This window comes from Acomys russatus, chromosome 7 (assembly GCF_903995435.1).
Source record: "Acomys russatus chromosome 7, mAcoRus1.1, whole genome shotgun sequence".
Taxonomy (NCBI): domain Eukaryota; kingdom Metazoa; phylum Chordata; class Mammalia; order Rodentia; family Muridae; genus Acomys; species Acomys russatus.
This window is the reverse complement of record NC_067143.1, coordinates 63,186,079-63,205,353: the sequence shown is the minus strand read 5'-3', so window position 1 is coordinate 63,205,353 and position 19,275 is coordinate 63,186,079. Positions and strand designations below refer to the sequence as shown.

The 19,275-nt window shown below is 47.2% G+C and overlaps 1 protein-coding gene across 1 annotated transcript in view; it reads right to left on the bottom strand.

Annotated features, from left to right (window-relative positions):
• Spon1 (spondin 1) overlaps window positions 1-19,275 on the bottom strand; it is a 290,135-nt gene that overhangs the window by 249,913 nt on the left and 20,947 nt on the right. Inside the window, exon 2 of the mRNA XM_051149253.1 lies at window positions 14,156-14,262. Coding sequence (XP_051005210.1) covers window positions 14,156-14,262 — 107 coding nt within the window. The remainder of the gene's footprint in view (window positions 1-14,155; window positions 14,263-19,275) is intronic.

Genomic DNA, 19,275 nt, shown 5'->3' with positions numbered 1-19,275 from the left:
GATCAGAGCTGAAGGGTACAGACTGGACTGCCATCATGATGCAGCGATGTCATCAACAGTGGCAGCACTGTGATGTCATCAACAGTGACAGCAGAAACTTGAAGTCGCTGGTCACATTGCATTCACAGTCGGGAGTGAGAGAGATAAATGCTGATGTCAGCCACGGGCTGAGGCTGCCCACATAGAGAGAGGGCGGGTGGGTCTTTCCATCTCAGTTAACCCAGCCTAGAAGTTCCCTCATAAGCATGTCCAGAGATTTGTCTTCTAGGTGATTCAAGAGCCTGTCAATATTAGCTGCCACTGGGGTTGAATCTAGGCTGATGGGAATAAAATGTTTGGATGGACAATGAAGGCGTAGGGGAACATGTTGGGTCCTAGGACGTCTTTCAAATGATAGGTGTTTGAAGCGCTGACTTCTTCATCACTGTGGACCCTTGACTATCTTTCTAAATAGTGGCCTGCTTCTCTTTCACCGTGGCTGTCTCTTCTGCATGGATCAAGCTGTTCTTTGCTGCTATAAGAAAATATCTGAGGATGGTTACTACATAAAGAAAAGAGGGTTGCTTATCTCACAGTCTTGAAGGTGAGTGCAGGATCCATCATACCCTTTCAGTTTCTGTTTGCTGTCTGGTAAGGGTCCCCTGGGCTGCATCAAAACATGGAATATGGAAGGCGGTCTAGCCTTGCACACGTGGGCCAAGTGCAAGGGATAGCCTCACCCACATCATCTTGTTTTTATGGATGCCAACTCACTCTACAAAGTCAGCATTGGTCCCTTCTGAGGGAAAGCCTCGTGATCTAGTTAATTATCTGTACCTATTAATTATTTGCACAGGCCCAACCTCACCAATACCCCAGTGGGATCAAGTGTGTGGCGCATACTTTCTGAGAAACAACTCTGTGCAAAGCACGCATCTGTTCACCCAGCTTCTGACCCAAGTTCTTCAGACCCAGTGGGGAAAGTCAAAGGTCCAGTCTAAGGGCGGCCCAGAGTTTGTAATTTCTAAACTGGGCCCTCTCTGTCAGGCAGTCCTCTCAGGATGGCCATCTCTTGTGGCCCCTACCCCACTCTCCTTGCTCTTTTTCCCAGCTCTTCTCCTTTGTCCTCAGGCCTGACCCCTCCCCTGTGCTACTGCCTCCTTGAAAATCACTTGTTTCAGGTCAGGCTCTGGCCAACACGGTGACAGTTTATATTATTTACGGAGCAGCCTGAGAGGTGCCTCGACTGGAAACACACAGGGTAGCTGTAAAAAGGCAGGGTCCTCGGCCGTCACTCAGGGAGTAGACACAATCAAATTGTCTGAGTTGGAGAAGGACACTCAAGAGGTTCTGGGGCCCAGTGCAGTGTAAAGATCACCGTGGCTTATTATTTAACCTTGATAATCCTGTGAGAGCAGTATTACCATAAAGCTTGGAATCCTGTGTAGGGTATCCACTGAATTCTTCCCAGCCTTCTCCTCCTCCTCAAGTTATCGTGTATTTTGACCACTCTTCTTTGCTTTGGGCCCAAGAAAGAAGTAAGAGCCCAGCAGGATGACAACATTTCTAAAGTCCTAACATTAGGGAACCTGAAGAATAAGATCTAGAGTTTGGTACAGCCTGGGCTGCAAAGTAAGGACCTGGTAAGAGAGAGAAGAAAGAAAAACAAAGGAAGGAAGGAAGGAGAAGGTCAAAGAACACTCTCAAAACCAAGCTTCCTTTAAAAACTACACTGTTCTTTCTTCCCTAGTTTTCTGGTCTGTCAATTGATGACAGTGATGATGGTGACAGTGGCGGTGATGGTGATGACGATGGTGATGACGATGGTGATGATGATGGTGATGGTGACAGTGATGGTGATGGTGAAGGTGATGGTGACAGTGATGGTGACAGTGATGGTGATGGTGAAGGCAATGCTGATGGTGACGGTGATGGTGATGATGATGGTGGTGATGATGATGATGATGGTGCTGGTGATGGTGATGATGATGGTGCTGGTGCTGGTGATGGTGACAGTGACGGTGACGGTGATGGTGATGATGATGATGATGATGATGATGGTGATAGTGACAGTGATGGTGACAGTGATGGTGACAGTGATGGTGATGGTGGTGATAGCAGTTGTATTTGTTGATGACTCATTATGAGCCAACCACCTACAGGGTAGGATTTTTACTTTATTATTCATATAATCTTCAACTCTTTCTTCCCCTTTTTTCTCTGTTTGTTATTCCCATTATGTATATAATGAGTCTTGTATAATTTCTCCATTTCCTGCATATTATCCTTACTTTTTTCTATTCTTTGTTCTTTTTGTACTTCAGTTTGGATGTGTCCTCACGATCCATGGTTCTTTCCTGTCCAGGTGAATCTGCCAAAGGCTTTTTTCAAGTCTGATTTCTAGTATTGCCTTTTGACTCTTTCTTGGAGTTTTGGGCTCCCTGCTTACATTCCTTGAGTTATCCATGTTGTCCACTCATTCATCAGATATTTAGCATGGCAATCATAGGAATTCACATGTGTGCATGCATGCACATGTGTGTGTATGCATCTGTATGTCTGTGTGTGTGAGTGTGTGGTTGTGTGTGTGAGTGTGTATGTGTCTGTATGTCTCTGTGTATGTGTCTGTGTGTCTGTGTGTGCATGTGTCTGTGTGTGCATGTGTGTGTGTCATCTGTGTGTGCATGTGTAGGCCAGAGGTCAATATCAGCACATCAGATGCATTCCTTGGTTGCTTTCAATCTTATTATTTTTGAGATGGGGTCTCTGGTTGAACCTGGAGCTCTCTGATGCAGGCTGACTTGTCAGAAAGCTCCAGGGATCCACTTGTTTCTGTCGTCCTGTGCTGCAATTATAGACACACACACTACCTGGATCTTTACACGAGTGCAGGGGAATCTAAACTCAGGTCCTCATGCTGTGGGACAAGCACTTTACTGCCCAAGCCACTCCCACAGTCACTTCAAATTCCGGCCTGATAATTCTCAAACCTCTGTCTGCCATGTCAAGTCTGGATCTTAGTCTCTGTAGCCTCCCTTCCTCCCTCCATCCTTCCCTCCTTCCCTCTGTTCCTTCCTGCTGCCCCTTCTTCCCTCCCTCCCTTCCTTGCTCTACCCTTCTCCTCTTTCTTCCCCTCCCTCTGTTCATTCCTAACTTCCTTCTTTCTTTCCCTCTGCCCGCCCCTTCTCTTTCTTTCTTTTTGTCACTCTGCATGCTAGCACCCCCTTTAACTTTGTGACAAAAGTTAGACAGCGCACATAGGATGAGGGGAACCGCAATAAGCATCTTTGAGTGAGGCATTCATGTTTCTTTGGCTAGAATCAGCCATGTTTCAAGCTTACTATGGTATCTGAAGTCAGAAGCCTCAAGGGTCATTACTGTGGTCTTTGGTTTTTCTAGAAGCCCCTTCATAAATAGTGTTAGTGCCTTGCAGCTCTCTTAGTTATAACCCGTTGCCCTCTTGCTGCTGGAAAGAGGAAACGGCCTCTAATCTTGGGATTCCATCTCTCTGTGTTATTGCACTGGAGTCTGTGGTCCGTGTCCTTCAGCCTTTTTAACTTCCTCATAAGTGAGACCAAAAAGTTAGAGTGGATGCAACTGGCTAACTACCCATCCTCTGGGGCAGAAAAGGCTGGGGTAATGAAATAATGGTAATAAGAGCCTCATCAAATCCTTACAACCTCTTGAGTTAATATTATTCCAAGCAGCCAACCAAGGAAACTGAAGTTCAGCAAAGTAAATGAAATGGCTGAAGTTTGTACAATGAAGGTATGGTGTGTGATGCTGCTACTAATATGGTGAAATTATTTCAATTCCAGGGCATAAAAAGACATTGTATATGTGCAGATTACTTTGTAAAGGGTCCTGATGGAGGGTGTGTGTGTGTGGCCATGTGCGCATGTACATACATGTGTGTGCATACATGTGTGTCCCGGTAAGTTGTCAGCTTGACACAAACTGGATGTATCTGGGAAGAGGACCTTTAATTGGGAAAAGCCCTCCACCAGCCTGTCCTGTAGGGTATTCTCTTGATTAATGATTAATGTAGGAAGACCCAGACCACTGTGGACAGTGCCACCTGTTGGGAGGTAGTGCTGGGTTGTATCGTAAAGTAGGGAGCAGTCCAGTAAGCAGTGTTCCACTGTGGCTCCTGCTCCAGTTCCTGCCTCCAGGTTCCTGCTCTGTTTGAGTTCCTGCCTTGTCTTCCCTCAGTGATATACTCTGGTCAGGACACACAAGCCAAATACTCTCTTTCTTCCCCATGTTGTCTGTTTATCACAGCAATAGAAAAGCAAACTAAGATGCTGTGTGTGTGTGTGTGTGTGTGTGTGTGTGTGTGTGTGTGTTCATATCAGTATATATGACATAATTCTGGGAAGGAAATGGGAGAAAAGTAAGTACCAGAATCTTTTTTTACCATCGAATTGTACTAATCTCATTGTTTAAAGTGTTCCTCTTTATGTAACTTCAAAAAGGCACACCGAATAAACTGAGAGCTGTTTACTTAGTGCCTATTGGGTGCCAAGCACTGCTATAGGGATACACTGCTGTCCATACAGTGCCTATACCCCAGTGAAGGTCACCCTGCTGTGAGGAGACATTTGTCGATGAGCAACATGTATATGAAATGTTGAGGAATGCTAAGTCAAGTAAAGTGAAGCGATCAAGAGTGATGAGGTAGACCACAGATATAGCTTAGTTGGTAGAGCGCTTGCCTAGCATGCACAAGGCCCTGGGTTCGATCCCCTGCACCACATAAGCCAGGTATAGTAACAAAGGCCTGTAATTCCTGTGCTTTGGAAGATGAACAATTTGAGGTCATCCTCTGCTACATGGTGGATTTAAGGACAAGTTGGGCTACATTGGATCCTGTCTGGAATAAACAAGTGATTGGGGTGGTTTTTCACAAATGGATTTTTGACAGAGGTGACACCGGGGCAAAGGCCTGCAGAACTGAGGGAGTTAGGACTGTGGGTGCTGAGAACATCCCAGGTAGGGGGAAGGGAGCCCAACTATGAGGCAGGTGTCAGAGGCTGAGGATATAGGTGCAGTTGCTCTTAAAACCAGTGATCAGCCACCTTGGAACAGAAGGTGCCAAATCTAGAAAAATCTAGAAATGCTGGACTGTGTTGAGTAATTAGTTCATCAGGGCAAAGTGGGGGCCTTCAGCTTTATTGTAGGCAGTAGACTGTGTAAGAATTGGGGCTTTTCAGAGCAGCTGCAGTAAGTACGTGGGAGAAGACACATGGGGACTTCTCACAGTCAACATCCCACTGCCTTAAACATGGATGCCTGTGGGACCTGAGGGATAGCCAGGGGTCAGTGAGACACTCCAGCATCAAGGAGTATGAACCAAAGCAAAGAAATCTGATAAAGGCTCTGCAAACTCTGTGTGGGGAGCTGTGTGTCAGATTCCTACCTGTTCAGGTACAATGAAGAGCAAGGATACTGGTGAAACATAGTCAGACCCTGAAAACTGCAGTCCAGAAACTCAGACCCTATCCAATGAGTAAAATATTGAAACATGGTGTCTCCAAGGGCAGGGACATTAGTCTTCCTGCACTCAGGGCTACCTCCTCAGAGCCCAACACATGTCTGGGCTCATTTGTTTTTCACAAGTAAATGAAAAGGTTTTCTTTATATGAATATATGATGTTAAATAATTATAATATTTAAACGCAACCAAAATATCCTAGAGTAGATGACTGGGTTTGGTGAATAATGAAGCACTCGCTCTGAATTAAACTCTTAAAAAGCAAACAAGCAAACATGGCTTCGGGTGTCTGCAAGACTAAAATTAAGACCTACACCACCAAATGTTAGGTGTTGAATAAAGAGGTATCGGTTTTGCTATACAGTGCTCACTCAAGCTGCTGATGCTCTACCGCTGAGCTAGGCCCTCTGCTCAACTTGCTGCCCTTTCAGAAAGGACTTAATAGAAACACAATGAAAAATCCTTGTGGCCATAAACATGATATAGTACCACACAATTTTATCACAAACTTGAAAACTATTTCCAAACCTTTAGAAACAGATGTGGAAGCAAGGCTTTTTCCCATGCAGGAAGTATGAGGCCACCTCGTGCCAAAGAATATGTGTGTAGGCCCAGACATTCCAACAAAAATAATCTATCAGTTTGGAAAACACTTATCAACCAGCCGGTGTGCCAGACCTTGAGGAGACCCTGGGAACAGAGAGGTGGCCACGGCCCAGGTCTGCCTCCATACTGAGCCTTGCGAGTGAATAGAGAGTTTATACATCAGGACAACAGTGTGCAGAGGACTAGAACAGAGGACTAAACTGAGCTGTTGAAAGCCCAGATATGTGGCAAGAATAGAGACCCTCGATGGGAGCAAAAGAGACACAGGTGACAGGAAAGATCCAACTTTGAAGGAATGAGTCTTGTAACATGACAGATGTGTAAAATCATAAACCTGATGTGGTCCTCGAAACAGCTGGCAAGGACTGAGGGAACCAAGCAGGTGATCTCTGCTTGTGTCTCCCTCCCACATTAGAGCTACAATACAGAAATGGAGGACCGGACCCAGACCTGGAGCAGTTGAACCATTGCTCACTGCCATTTCCTGTTCCGGCCCAATCAGACTTCTCCTTCTGTCAGCATTACCTAGCCTGGACCTGGGGATAAGAGAGAATCCGAGTTGGCTTCTTTCTGTAAGTAGAGGTTTAAATAGGAATGGCTCCCATAGGCTTGCATGCTTAGCACCCTGCCCCCCCCCCCCCCCCCCCCGCGCCATAGGAGGAACTACTTAGGAGGGATTAGGAGGCTTGGCCTTATTGGAAGAAGTTTGTCACTGAGGGTTGGCTTTGGGGTTTCAAAAGTCCACACCAACCCCAGTTAACTATATCTATCTATCTATCTATCTATCTATCTATCTATCTATCGTTGACTCCACACTTAAGCTTTCAGCTACTGCTCCAGTGCTCTGCCTGCTAGTCTACTGCCATGCCTACACCCCATGATGATCATGGACTCACCCTATGAAACTGTAACCCCCCAATACTCTTTCTTCTCTAAGTTGTCTCGGTCACGGTGCCTTAGCACAGCAATGGAAAGATGATTAACACTGTGTTCAACACCATGGCCAAAAGCAGCTGAGGGAGGGAAGGGCTTTTCCAGCTTAGGGCTTACACTCACCACAAGGGAAGTCAGGCAGGAACCTGGAGGCAGGAACTGAAACAGAGGCTGTGGGTGGGTGCTGCCTACTGGTTTGCTCTCCAGGTTTACTTTCTTATATAGCCCAGGACCGCCTGGCCAGGGGTAACACTGCCCATATTAGGCTGGGCACCATTGTGAGGGAAGCACTTCCTTAATGGAGCTCTCCTTTCCCCAGATGGCCCTACTTTGTGTCAAGTTGACAAAAAGCTAAATCCCACAGAATGCCGACCATTTGGAAAGATACTCAAGAGAAAGTTAGTTCGTGTTATGCGACAAATATTTGCTGAGCTCTGAAGGTGTGTAAGACTTAAACTCAGCACCAGATGTGTTGTTCTGGAAAAACAAAACCAAATATGAACAGCTCCGATTCGCATGGAATTTCCAGCAGAGAGGGACAGAATTAAAGTACTTTAGGGAGCAAATAGGAAAGAGAGACCCATAACTCCAGTGTGGGCATGGAGACTTTTGTCAAATCACAACTTGTCACTTCCAGTGGCACAGTTCTGAGGCTGTCGATGAAGATCAGCGACTGCGTCAGATGTGGTGGTGCACATCTGTAATCTCAGCCCTCTGGAAGCGTCTCTGTGACAGGGCTCTTAGCATCAAAGCTCAGCACAAGCAGTTTCTGCCTCTTGAGTTCCCAATGGGAAGGGGTGGGCCTAGCAAGGCCACCAAAACCCTTTACTGTGACCTGTCCCAAATATCTAGGGAAGCATTAAAATGTCATGAGTCTTCAGACAGAGTGTGGGAAGGGCCTCACGTGCACCCTCCCGTTTCTCTTGCTGTCCAGCTACAGAAGTTTACTCACCTTAAGAGACAGCTCAAAAGTCATCATCTTCCTATGATTTTTTTCCTGTCTTTCAACTTTCTATAAATGACGGTTTCTTTTTAAATATTTTCTACATATAAGTATCACCCCATGTGTGCATGCTTCTACATGTATCAACCTATGCCTGCATGCATGTGTGCGTGTGTGTGTGTGTGTGTGTGTGTGTGTGTGCGCGCGCACGTGCACGCAAATATGTCTTCACCCAAAATAGAGCATCAGGTGCTAGAGTTACAAGCAGTTGTGAGCCTCCTGACATGGGTTCTGGGAACCGAACTCAGATCCTCTACAAGCACAGTAATAGCCCTAATCTGTGCCTCATGTTGTAAACCTGGTCAGAAATCCATGGAATGAGAGGTCACAAGCCCTGGGGAAAAGTTAATGTTATTGCTCAGCTACATTGACATAAAATCAAGCTGTCTCCTATACGTTTACGTTGATGCCTATAGACAAATGCTACTCACAGCCCTAATCAGTGACGCCTCTTTCCAGCGATCAGCCACGAATGCAGATTCTCACGTCTGCTCAAGATGCCGAGGATAAGTGTTGATCGCATGCTCAGCCCTAAACACGACAGTTATCCCACCCCCTCAAGGCTCGGGGAACTCTGCCGAGCACGACAGAGCAGGATCCGGGAGACAGGGAGGAGGGTGCCGAGATGCTATTCACAGACCAATACACAGCCATTGCAAGCACAGACTCACAGCAATTGAGGGTGCCTGCCCCGGTCTGCACAAAAATGGGCCGATAAAGGGCGAGGAGAGAGGAAAGACTGGGGGGGGGGTGCTACCCTTCTCTGCTTAACTGCTTGGGACTGATGGAGCTGAGGAGAACGCGAGCCACTGTCTTCAGTTGTGTGCTCGAGCTTGCTTCACATCAAGCTACCAAAAACACTTCTAAACTAATGGTTACGCAGAGTTTGCTGGTTGAGCTAAATGGATTGCACAAACATGTGCATGGGTGTGTGTGCACACGAGTGCATACGCACACACACACAAATGCATATGTGACATGGATCTTGGAAAGAGAATAGAAGGGATCAAGTGGGAGTGATAGTGATAGGTAGGAGGTAAATAAAAGAGAGTTTGGAGAGGATAACCACCGTATGTGTGCGTGTGTGCGTGTGTACGTGTGTGCATGCATGTGTGCGTGTGTGTGTGCATGTGTGTGCGTGCGTGTGTGTGTGTGTGCCTGTGTGTATGTGTCCCACTGAGTCGCTTGCTCCTGTAGCCATGAACTACCAATGTCTTCTTGGGGAAGGACAGGATTTCCCAAGCTCCTCCCCATCCATGATGGAATGTATTGGCAGGCGCAATCCTGAGCAGCTCGTGTGCAAGCAGCCACAGCTGCTGTGAGTTCACAGTGCAACCACACAGTCCTGACTGGGAGATGGCATTTGACACCACCCTTCCCATCAGACTTGGAAAGTTAATATAAAGAGAAGAAAGCATCCTTGCATACAAGGGCAGTTCCTGAGAACAAATATGCAGTAATATTTCAGCTTTAGAAAAGTGTGTCAAAACTTATTTTGGAGCTGGGCTCGGTGGCACACACCTGTAATCCCAGCTCTCAGGAAGGCAGAGGAAGGCAGATCTCTGTGAGTTCAAGGCCAGCCAGGTCTACAAAGCAAATCCAGGAGAGCCAAGGCTACACAGAGAAACCCTGTCTTGAAAAACCAAACCAAATCAAACAAAACAAAACAAAAACCCAACCAACCAACCAACCAAACAAACAAACCAAAAACTTCTTTTGGGGTTATAAGATGTCTCAGAACTTTTATTGTTAGTGATGGGGTCATGGAGGAGCTTTAAGACTACAGAAGAATTAAAGACTCTTTCTTGTAGGACTTGGGGCTCATCTCAGGCAAACGTTCATGAGACTGTCTGTTTGACTAGCTGAGTCAACCAGGAAGCAGTGGTGTGATTGACCACCATAGTGAACTTCAGTGCAAATAGTGTGCTTACAGTCCTGTCAATAAACATGTGAGTGTCCAAGCCTGTGCTGGGCAGAGCTGCTGAGGGCGGAGGCTACAGCAGCAAAGGAGATAAATAAAACCCCATCTTGTGGGAGGCCCAGCAGGAGGGGCAGATAATGCATACATCTGCAAGCGAAACAGACAAGAGAGTGTGTTGTTGGCCATAAACACAAAGGGTAGGTGCAGGAGAAGAGCAATGCATCCAGCTCAGGGTCAAGGTGGCAGTGTCGATTTAAGTGGGGTTTTCAGGACTTGGTTCCTTTGGAAAAGAAAATCTGGGACTGAGACCTTCTGGAGGCCAGAGAAGGAGCTGGACTGTGTTCTGGGCCTAGGACCAGGGAGCAGTTTGTTTTTAGTGAGCTGAATCGTGGAGACTGGCGAGAGTTACTTTTGTACAGACAGTACGGTCTCTGAACTCCTTGTCACTTGCAATTAACCATGAGTACACCCAGCTAACTCAAAAAAAAAAAAAAAAAAAAAAAAAAAAAAGGTCCAGTGTCTCTCCCGCTCTAGCAGTTGGAAACTCTCATGTGCCAATGCCACCACCCTGGAACCCACTGCTGGACCAGAAGGGGGACCCCCCACCCCTTCTCCAAGACATCTGCAGGAGCCAGTGGAGTGTAACCCTTACTGTCCCTTTTCCTCCCCACTAACCCCAACGCAGCTCCTTTGCTTTCATGGTTTTTACACATGATGGGTGAGTCTGTTTTCCACTAAGTCCACGGGCAGTTAGAAGCATAGCAACTCATCTGAGACCCCTTAGAACCAGGACGACAAGGTCAGCAAGATGGCTCAGAACAGTGCTTGCTGCCAAGCCTGGTGACTTGAGTTCAATACCCAGCCCCACCATGGAAGAAGAGACCTAACTCCTGCAAGCTGTTCTCTGACCTCCGCGTGTATGCAGGGGTGTGTATACACTACCCCAGCCCCTCCACACACGTATAAGTAAGTATTTTTCAAAAGTTTAAAAGACCCAAGTATGTGACCATTACCTGTATTTACACAAACGTTTTCTCTTATGTGCATGAGCGTTTTCTCTGCATGTGGACCACATGTGTGCCTGGTGCACACAGAAGTCATTGGATTCCCTGGGACTGGAGTTATAGACAGTTTTGAACGGCCATGTGTGTGCTATGAACAAACCTGGGCCCTCTGCAAGAATATCAAATGCTCTTAACTGCTGAGCCATCTCTCCAGCCTCAGTTTACCAAATATTTGCTGTTTATTAAGTCCTCGGAGTTTTTTAGGGTGGGAAAGTGTTAGATGAAAATGTGTATCTAGCTACTTTGAAAATGTCATTTTCAAAAATGGCTGTAGCATTGATAATCTGTCTGTTCCTGTTTTAGTGGGTGGCTTGGCTGCAGATGCTGCGGATGCTGACTTAACTGGACAACGGCAAGGAGGGCACAGCAAACTCCATTGGGTTCGGACAACTCTTTGTCTTACCACTGTGCCCAGTGCTGAACTCATCAGTCCACGGCACAGAAAGCACCAAAAAGGGATGCTGGATGAATGAATGAGTCACGGAAACATGCGAGCTTTCAAATGTTCCTGCTACAGTGGGAAGGTGCAGGAGAGGAAAGCTGGGCATTTGGTCTATGATCCCCACTACTAGCCTCAGAAACCAGGAGAACCAAGTGAGGCGTGCCTTTAATCATTCAAAGGTAAGGGTTAGGGTGAAGATGCTCATTCTGAGAAAAAAAAAAGAAAATACTGTTCCAGCGTATGGAGCTTTGATGTGTTGGCTGCTTTGATTTAATCCCTTGAAGGTTCAGTTTCATCCTGTGAGAAGTGGGAATACCGACCCTGACTGCAGAAGGTTGCCACAAGAATTAAGTAGACTCAGACGACATCAGGGCTCCTGCGCGCGCGTACACACACACACACACACACACACACACACACACACACACACACACACACACACACACACAGCGATCATAAAACAAAACCAAGCAAACAAACAAACAGACACTCACATGAAGTGTGTCCTCCTTTTCACACTGAACAAGCATACAGCAATGGCCACACCATTATGGGAGCACAGAGCCAGGACTGGATTTGAATCCCAGGTTTATCAGAGCTCGGTGGCTTTAGAGAACTTACTGACTTTCTCTGAGCCCCCACGTGCCTTTACTGTGTAAAGGGAGCAACAGTGCTTACCTCACCATGCAGCTCTGAGGATTAAGTATACTACTGAGTGGAACCCCCAAAGTATCTGACTCCCGAGAACTAAGTCCTATTAGCTGCAACGATCATCATGGGTGCTTTGTGAGACAATGAGGTTACAGATAGCAATAGATGGACGTGTCCCTGATGTGAGGGAGGGAGGGGGCACGGGTTCCTCAATGTCTCACGACACCGGGGTTCTCAAACCACAGGGCCTCAGGCTTTTACCAGCTTGTTAAGAGACAGGAGCAGACCCTGCTCTGACTGAGGTTTGACTCGTCTGGCCTCAGTAGGCTAAGATTTTGCATCATGTACAGCTGATGATGCGAATAACCAAAAAAAAAAAAAAAAAAAAGGACATCAGAAGCTCAGAAAAAGCAATGACAAATAATCAGGAAGTCTTACAAAGCTCAAAAGAGTCCCAAGCTAACATAAGACAAGCTAAGAAGACAGAACTCACTCCGCACAGAGCCCAGCAAGCACTCAGCAAGCATGCGCTGTTGGTGGTATTATTATTGGGTCACCGTTTTTGTATGTCTGCCAAGAGTTCCTTTCCATGACAGGTCATCTAAATGGGCACAGAGCCAACAATTTCACTAGACCGGAAGCCTTGACTCCCATATAGAGAAGAGAGAGTTCTAGCTGAGCACGGAGGTGACCACTGTGTCTCCAACACTCAGAGGGCTGACACAAGAGAATCTCCATGATTCTGATGCCAGCTTGGACTACACAGTGAGTACCAAGGCATCCAGTACTATCTGGCAAGACTGTGACTCCCCCTGCCTGCCTCCTCCAAAAAACAAATCCAAAAGAAGGAGACAGCAAGATTAGTTTCAGGGTAGGGACACTTGCTACCAAACCTGAAGACTTGTCATTTCCCAGAACCCACATGGTAGAAGGAGAGAACCAACTCCTGAGAGGTGTCCTCTGACCTCCACATGCATGTCATGGCTCACACACATGCATACGTGCACACACAAATGAATAGATGTTTTTAAAACTTAAAATTTTCAAGTCACAAGATTCAACCTGTGATTACAAACTGGCCCCAAGTGATTAGAAGACACTGACGAACGAGATATTTGGGGCAGGGTTTTCTAAGGAGCTCACATGTTACCCCAGAGTGCCCAGCAGCCGACTCTGAGTGTGAGCCTTCTCTTGGTTTTTCTTTTTCTCTTCTAAGTTTTCAAACTCCAGATGGAAATTAATCCCAGAACAAAGGGAAATGGACACCAGGAACGACCAGGGTAGGGCTAGCTGGGCCTCCACCTAGGATCACCCCGGTGCTCTGACACTGCGCGAGAGGGGTCCATGTTCCTGCCACTTCCCTTGGAAGAATATTCCACAGTGAAATATGACTTATTGTCAGGGCCTCGCCTCTGAGCTTCCCTTTCTTCTCCTGACCCACTTTCGTCTTGCTGTGGCCTTTGGCACAGTCATGCGCAGTGCCGCCCCCAGCCCCCTCACTGAGCAGTTCTTCCAGGACAGACAGTGAGAGACCACAGCCTCCTAAACTCGCCTGCTCATTCAGCCAAGCAAAGCATGCGTAATTCTTTTTTCATCTTTCCTCATAAAGTCAGTCTCCACATTCCCCTGACATCGTTCTCCTGAGCGCTGAACTCCCTCCCGCCTGGGCTTCGGAGCTCTTGTCCCAGACAATCACAAGATGCCTACCGCAGGGGAAACAGCAAACCTGCGCCAATTTCTGAGCGCTCTCCCCACGTAGCACTGCCTGCTGCCAAGGGTACCGAGAACCCAGAGCCCAGCAGTGGGAGCTGTCAGCGTTAAAAAAAAAAAATCCCTGCCGGGTGACCAAGCCTGCTCAAGCAGGTCCGGCAGCCTTTGCCACCAACCTGTGGGCCCTTCTAATGAAGGCAGCCCACTTGGCCTACCATCAATGAGGCACACGAAAAGCCACACAAGATGCTTTAATCTCGTCTCTAACATAGGCCAGACTCATTTGCTCTCTACCTGCCAGGCAGGGAGGGGCACGGGAACAGCCTGTAGCTGTGGGGGGAGGGGGTCTTACCTGGAAGGTGCCCGCGTGGTCTTCTTCCTTGTCACCTTCTCGGTTCTCTTTGAGGGCAATTAAGGTGAAGCCTCGGAAGTAGGAGGGCGGGGCCGCTGAAAGTGTCACTGTGAGAAGGCAAGAAAGCCATGGTCAACACCAGCAACCGACTGCACACCATTTGACATGCAGGACCAGGCCTGAGTGCTCCGTCAGCACTCCATCTCTGTGGAGTCAGGGGCAGAGAACGATGAGAAAGTTTCCTTCTCTCCCCTCAGCGCTCCCTTCCGTTTTCAGGGTTTGCTAAATAACAGATCTGAAGTCAAAAAAGCTTTTTATGTTTATTTCTTCATTTATTTCTTTCTTAATTTTTTTTTTTTTTTTTTTTTTTTTTTTTTTTTGTTAAGGCAGAGCCTCGTTGTACAGTCTGGGCTGGTCTCAAATTCACCATCCTCCAACAAGGACCTCCCAAGCATCCTTAACCACTCAGGCAGAGAAAAGGGTGAGGGTCTGTCTTAATCACCTCAGTTGGGTGACGGCCCTGGTCAGAGACTCCCATCTTAACAATTAACTTACCCTGATGCACTTCTATTAGGGTGACTCAAGAGGAATCCTGGTTCCTTTAGGATGTCTCAGGTGACACTTAGTGCTCTCTGTTCTCCAAATACCTTCTCACCTCCCAGGAACTCAGCTGTTCCACCCCTCCCACTCCTGGCCCTGGTGCTTGCCCAAGCTCTGCCCCGGCATATGACTGCTTCCCAGTCTGTCTCCCACAGGCTTCCCCACAGCCTTCTTCTCTCCCTCTTCTTTCCTCTGCCTGCCAAATCAGGGGGCCCAGCAAAAGCTTACTCAGGAGAGAGGCTGGGTTTTCACTCAGTGTCTTAGACAGGTACAAGTTTCTTCAGATGGATATATATATATATATATATATATATATATATATATATATATATATATATATATATATTTTTTTTTTTTTTTTTTTTTTTTTTTTTTTTTTACACACACACACATCTCCTGTGTTCTAGAGTCAGGGCTTTAGATATGGACTGAAACGCTATCAGAACTTCCAGGGAGCGTCCAGCCCAGGCTTCCAATGTCACAGATCAGGAACCAAGACAGAGATGTCAACAGACATCTTCAAGGTCACTGAATTAGGGGGTCTCTTCCCCAGCTTACCACTCTACCCATGGATCCATGTCCCGCATGTATTCATCAAACGATGGCTCTTTCTCAAGTACTGATTGATTTTTTTTAAATCAGTGGATTAAGCTGACATCACCAGCATGACTCTGCTAACCCACTCCTGTTTGAGGAGCAGCATGCAGGCCTCTGAACTCCCCCAGATGGGCTCGGTAAGACAATTCACTACTCTAAAATTGAGAACAAAAACCCACTATCTCAGATAACAGAGCAATGGTTCGTGAGGCACTGAGACACAAATTTCACACAGAACTGCTAAGGCATACAAAGTACAAATGCTGGGGCTGGAGGGATGACTCCACAGTCAAGAGCAGAGACTGCTCTTCCAGAGGGTCTGGCACCCACATGGCCTCTCACAACAACCTGTAACTACAGTTCCAGGGGACTGATACCCTCTTCTGGCCTCCACGAGCACCAGACATACATGGTATACAAACAGATATACAGGCCACACATGCACACATACGATTAAAATTAAATTTAAAAAATTCTAAATATTATGCTATGATTGGTTGGTTCCTCTCAAAAGTGAAGGCATGTCTTTCCTGGCTACATCTGTCTTATTTTTTTTTTTTTTTTTGTTTTGTTTTTTTTTTTTGAAATCCAATAGAAAGCAGAAAAGAAAGAATGAAGGAAAAGTACAGTGAGGTAAAAAAAAGTGTGGGGCTAAAAAGAGTCAAAGAACTGGGATCTCTGAGGGAAATAATGGAGACTCTCAGGCCTTCTAGGGCTGAGGAAGAGCAGAAGGGGACAGAGGAGCTGCCAGCAAGGATGCACCCCCAGGACTTCCTCAAAGTCCTTTGTACCATTTTAATGTGACCCTGGGACTGGTGCTCCAGTGCCCAAGCACCTGTGACTCCATTCTAGAGGATTGCCCACAAGTCATCAGAGCCCCGTAAAGAAGCCCCAGCTTTTTTCCGTTGGGGACAGATACTTCCAAGGGGGTCATCGCAGTCTAAGCTGACCATGGAATCAGACTGCCCCACCCCCAGGGACTTTGCCTGTGACCACAGGCGTACCTGTGTCCTTCCTGGCACATAAGTCTCCCCTGGCGGGCGTTTCCTTCCTAAGTCACCTGCATCCAGGCCTACGTTGAAAGCTATGGGTTGTGGGTTAAATGTCCTACCAAAAAAATTATGTTGAATTATGACCTCAGACACCCAGGAATGTGATCTTATTTGAATCAGGGTGTTTTTTGGAGAGGGAATGGGGTCATTACATCCAGTATGACTAGTGTTCTTGTTAGAAGCCATGTGAAACGTGCAGGGGACACATGGCGTGTGACTACAGAGGTACGGGGGAAATGAAACACCTTGGAGCAGGGAACGGCAAGGATGTCTGGCAGCCTCCTGGTTGGCTGGAGCAAGCTGACTTCCTTGGAGCCATCCTGAGGAGCAAGTCTGCTGACCTGTTGGTCTCAGGCCCTTAGGTGTCCGAATCGTGAGAGAATAAGCTAGGAACCAAAGCCCTGGGGGTGTGAACACAGGCAGCTTCGGAGAACCAAAGCCCTGGGGGTGTGAACACAGGCAGCTTCGGAGAACCAAAGCCCTGGGGGTGTGAACACAGGCAGCTTCGGAGAACCCAGCCTGTGACAGACAAGCAAATGCTGCTTCAAAGCCACTGTCCTCAGCATCAGCGAAACTCCACAGGCCAGAGGCTAGCAGCATTTCAGACTCTGCCTCAGCAGCCGTGTCAATCACGGCCCCACAGCTCACCTTACCACACTTGGCTCTGGGATTCACCCACTGGCAGTTTCTGAAGGGCTCTGCCAGCCTACCCTACAGAACTTTTTCTCATGTTCCTCATATACCCATGAAATTCAAATTACTTCATTCCTTGAAAAACTTCAGAAATCAGGTAAATTTTCACCCTTTGTATGACACTTTCTCTAACTTCACCATAAAGACTTGAGCCCTCTTAAGATTAAAAAACGCCAACAGGTCTCCCCATGTGGGTATGCTGCCCCTGGGTATCTGGCTGAACCAGGTTCTCACAGACCTCAGGGATTGGGCCTCCACTAGGCTCTGCTCCTGACACCTGAGAAAACTGATGAGAGCAGCAGGGGTAAAGAGCAGAGGAGGGTCTGGGAGACCACTTTCTTTCCTGCCCTGGGGCAGCTCATGCTAAACAGGGCATCACCAGAGCCACATGTGTCAACCCAGCTCCCGACAAAACATGACACAGATGTGACATCCGAAGCTGTGAGTGTAACTCTAGCAGCCCCGGATAGGGCAGAGGGCAGATGCTGAACTCTGCTGGCATGGGCCCCAGGAGACTGAGGTAGCCTTGGCTAAAGAGGAAGGCAGATGCTGAACTCTGCTGGCATGGGCCCCAGGAGACTGAGGTAGCCTTGGCTAAAGAGGAAGGCAGATGCTGAACTCTGCTGGCATGGGCCCCAGGAGACTGAGGTAGCCTTGGCTAAAGAGGAAGGCAGATGCTGAACTCTGCTGGCATGGGCCCCAGGAGGCTGAGGTAGCCTTGGCTAAAGAGGAAGGCAGATGCTGAACTCTGCTGGCATGGGCCCCAGGAGGCTGAGGTAGCCTTGGCTAAAGAGGAAGGCAGATGCTGAACTCTGCTGGCATGGGCCCCAGGAGGCTGAGGTAGCCTTGGCTAAAGAGGAATGCAGATGCTGAACTCTGTTGGCATGGACCCCAGGAGGCTGAGGTAGCCTTAGCTAAAGAGGAAGGCAGGTGCTGAATTCTGCTGGCATGGACCCCAGGAGGCTGAGGTAGCCTTGGCTAAAGAGGAAGACAGATGCTGAACTCTGCTGGCATGGACCCCAGGAGGCTGAGGTATCCTTGGCTAAAGTGGTGGCTCTCTAGAAAAGGTGATGAAAACTTGGGTTGTACAAGAAGAGATATACTGGGTTGTTGTTGTTGTTTTTTAAATAAAGCAAAGAAATAAAATTACTTTCTATATTAATTTCAGTCTGTTTCTGTGACAAACACATGACCAAAAGCAACTTAGGGAGGGAAGGGCTTATTTGATTTACAGCTCCAGGTCACAGCCCATCACTGAGGTAACTCAAGGCAGGATTCCAAAGGTAGGCCTGCTTGCTATTTCAGGCAGAGTCACCTCTGATCAGCGAACTCACTGGTGGCCAAGGAAATACAACAGGAACCATTGGAGGACTTCTGCTGGCTGGTTGCCTCACAGGCACATGCTCAGCTAGCTTTCTTATACAACCTGTGACCACCTGCCTAGGGGTGGTGCTGCCCACAGTGGGCTGGAACTCCCGGTATCAATTAATAATTAAAACGATACACCACACACATGCCCACAGACCAATCTGACCTAGGCAATTTCTCAGTGGAGGCTTCCCGCTCACATGGCTCTAGGCTGTGTTAATAATTAAAGCTAACTAGGAAGCATCCTTCAGGAAACATTTTACTGCCAATTATAAAGAGGCTAGTAAATAAAAAACTATTTTTGAATGCACGTAACATGTATATTCACATATTCAGAAACACGCACCTATATGAAGAGAATAGGATTCAAAAAGTTAAAAATATAAAAAGTCTTACAGGTTCTAAACTAACTGACCCAAATAACCTGGAAGTTATTGCACTAACTCCTGGCATTATGTGAAGATGCCTGATTTAACCCCTTCCATTCTGTGACTAACTTCTGATATCCAGAGCACAGAGATTTATTCAAGCTCACACCATGCAAGGTGTCATCTGGAGTCCAGGTGCTTTGCCCCTAGTCAAGGGCATGTCTCCTGACTGCAAGCCACAGTGATGCCGTTTGGACAATGTTTCTGGAAGTCTGGGACTGCCTTCTGGACCAGTTCACAGGGGACAAAGTTAGGTCTCTGCCACTGTTTTGTATAGATTTGCCTCATATTTCCAGATAACTGTCTAAAGGCAATAAGTTTTTCATACCTCTTTCTCGTGTGTGTGTGTGTGTGTGTGTGTGTGTGTGTGTGTGTGTGTGTG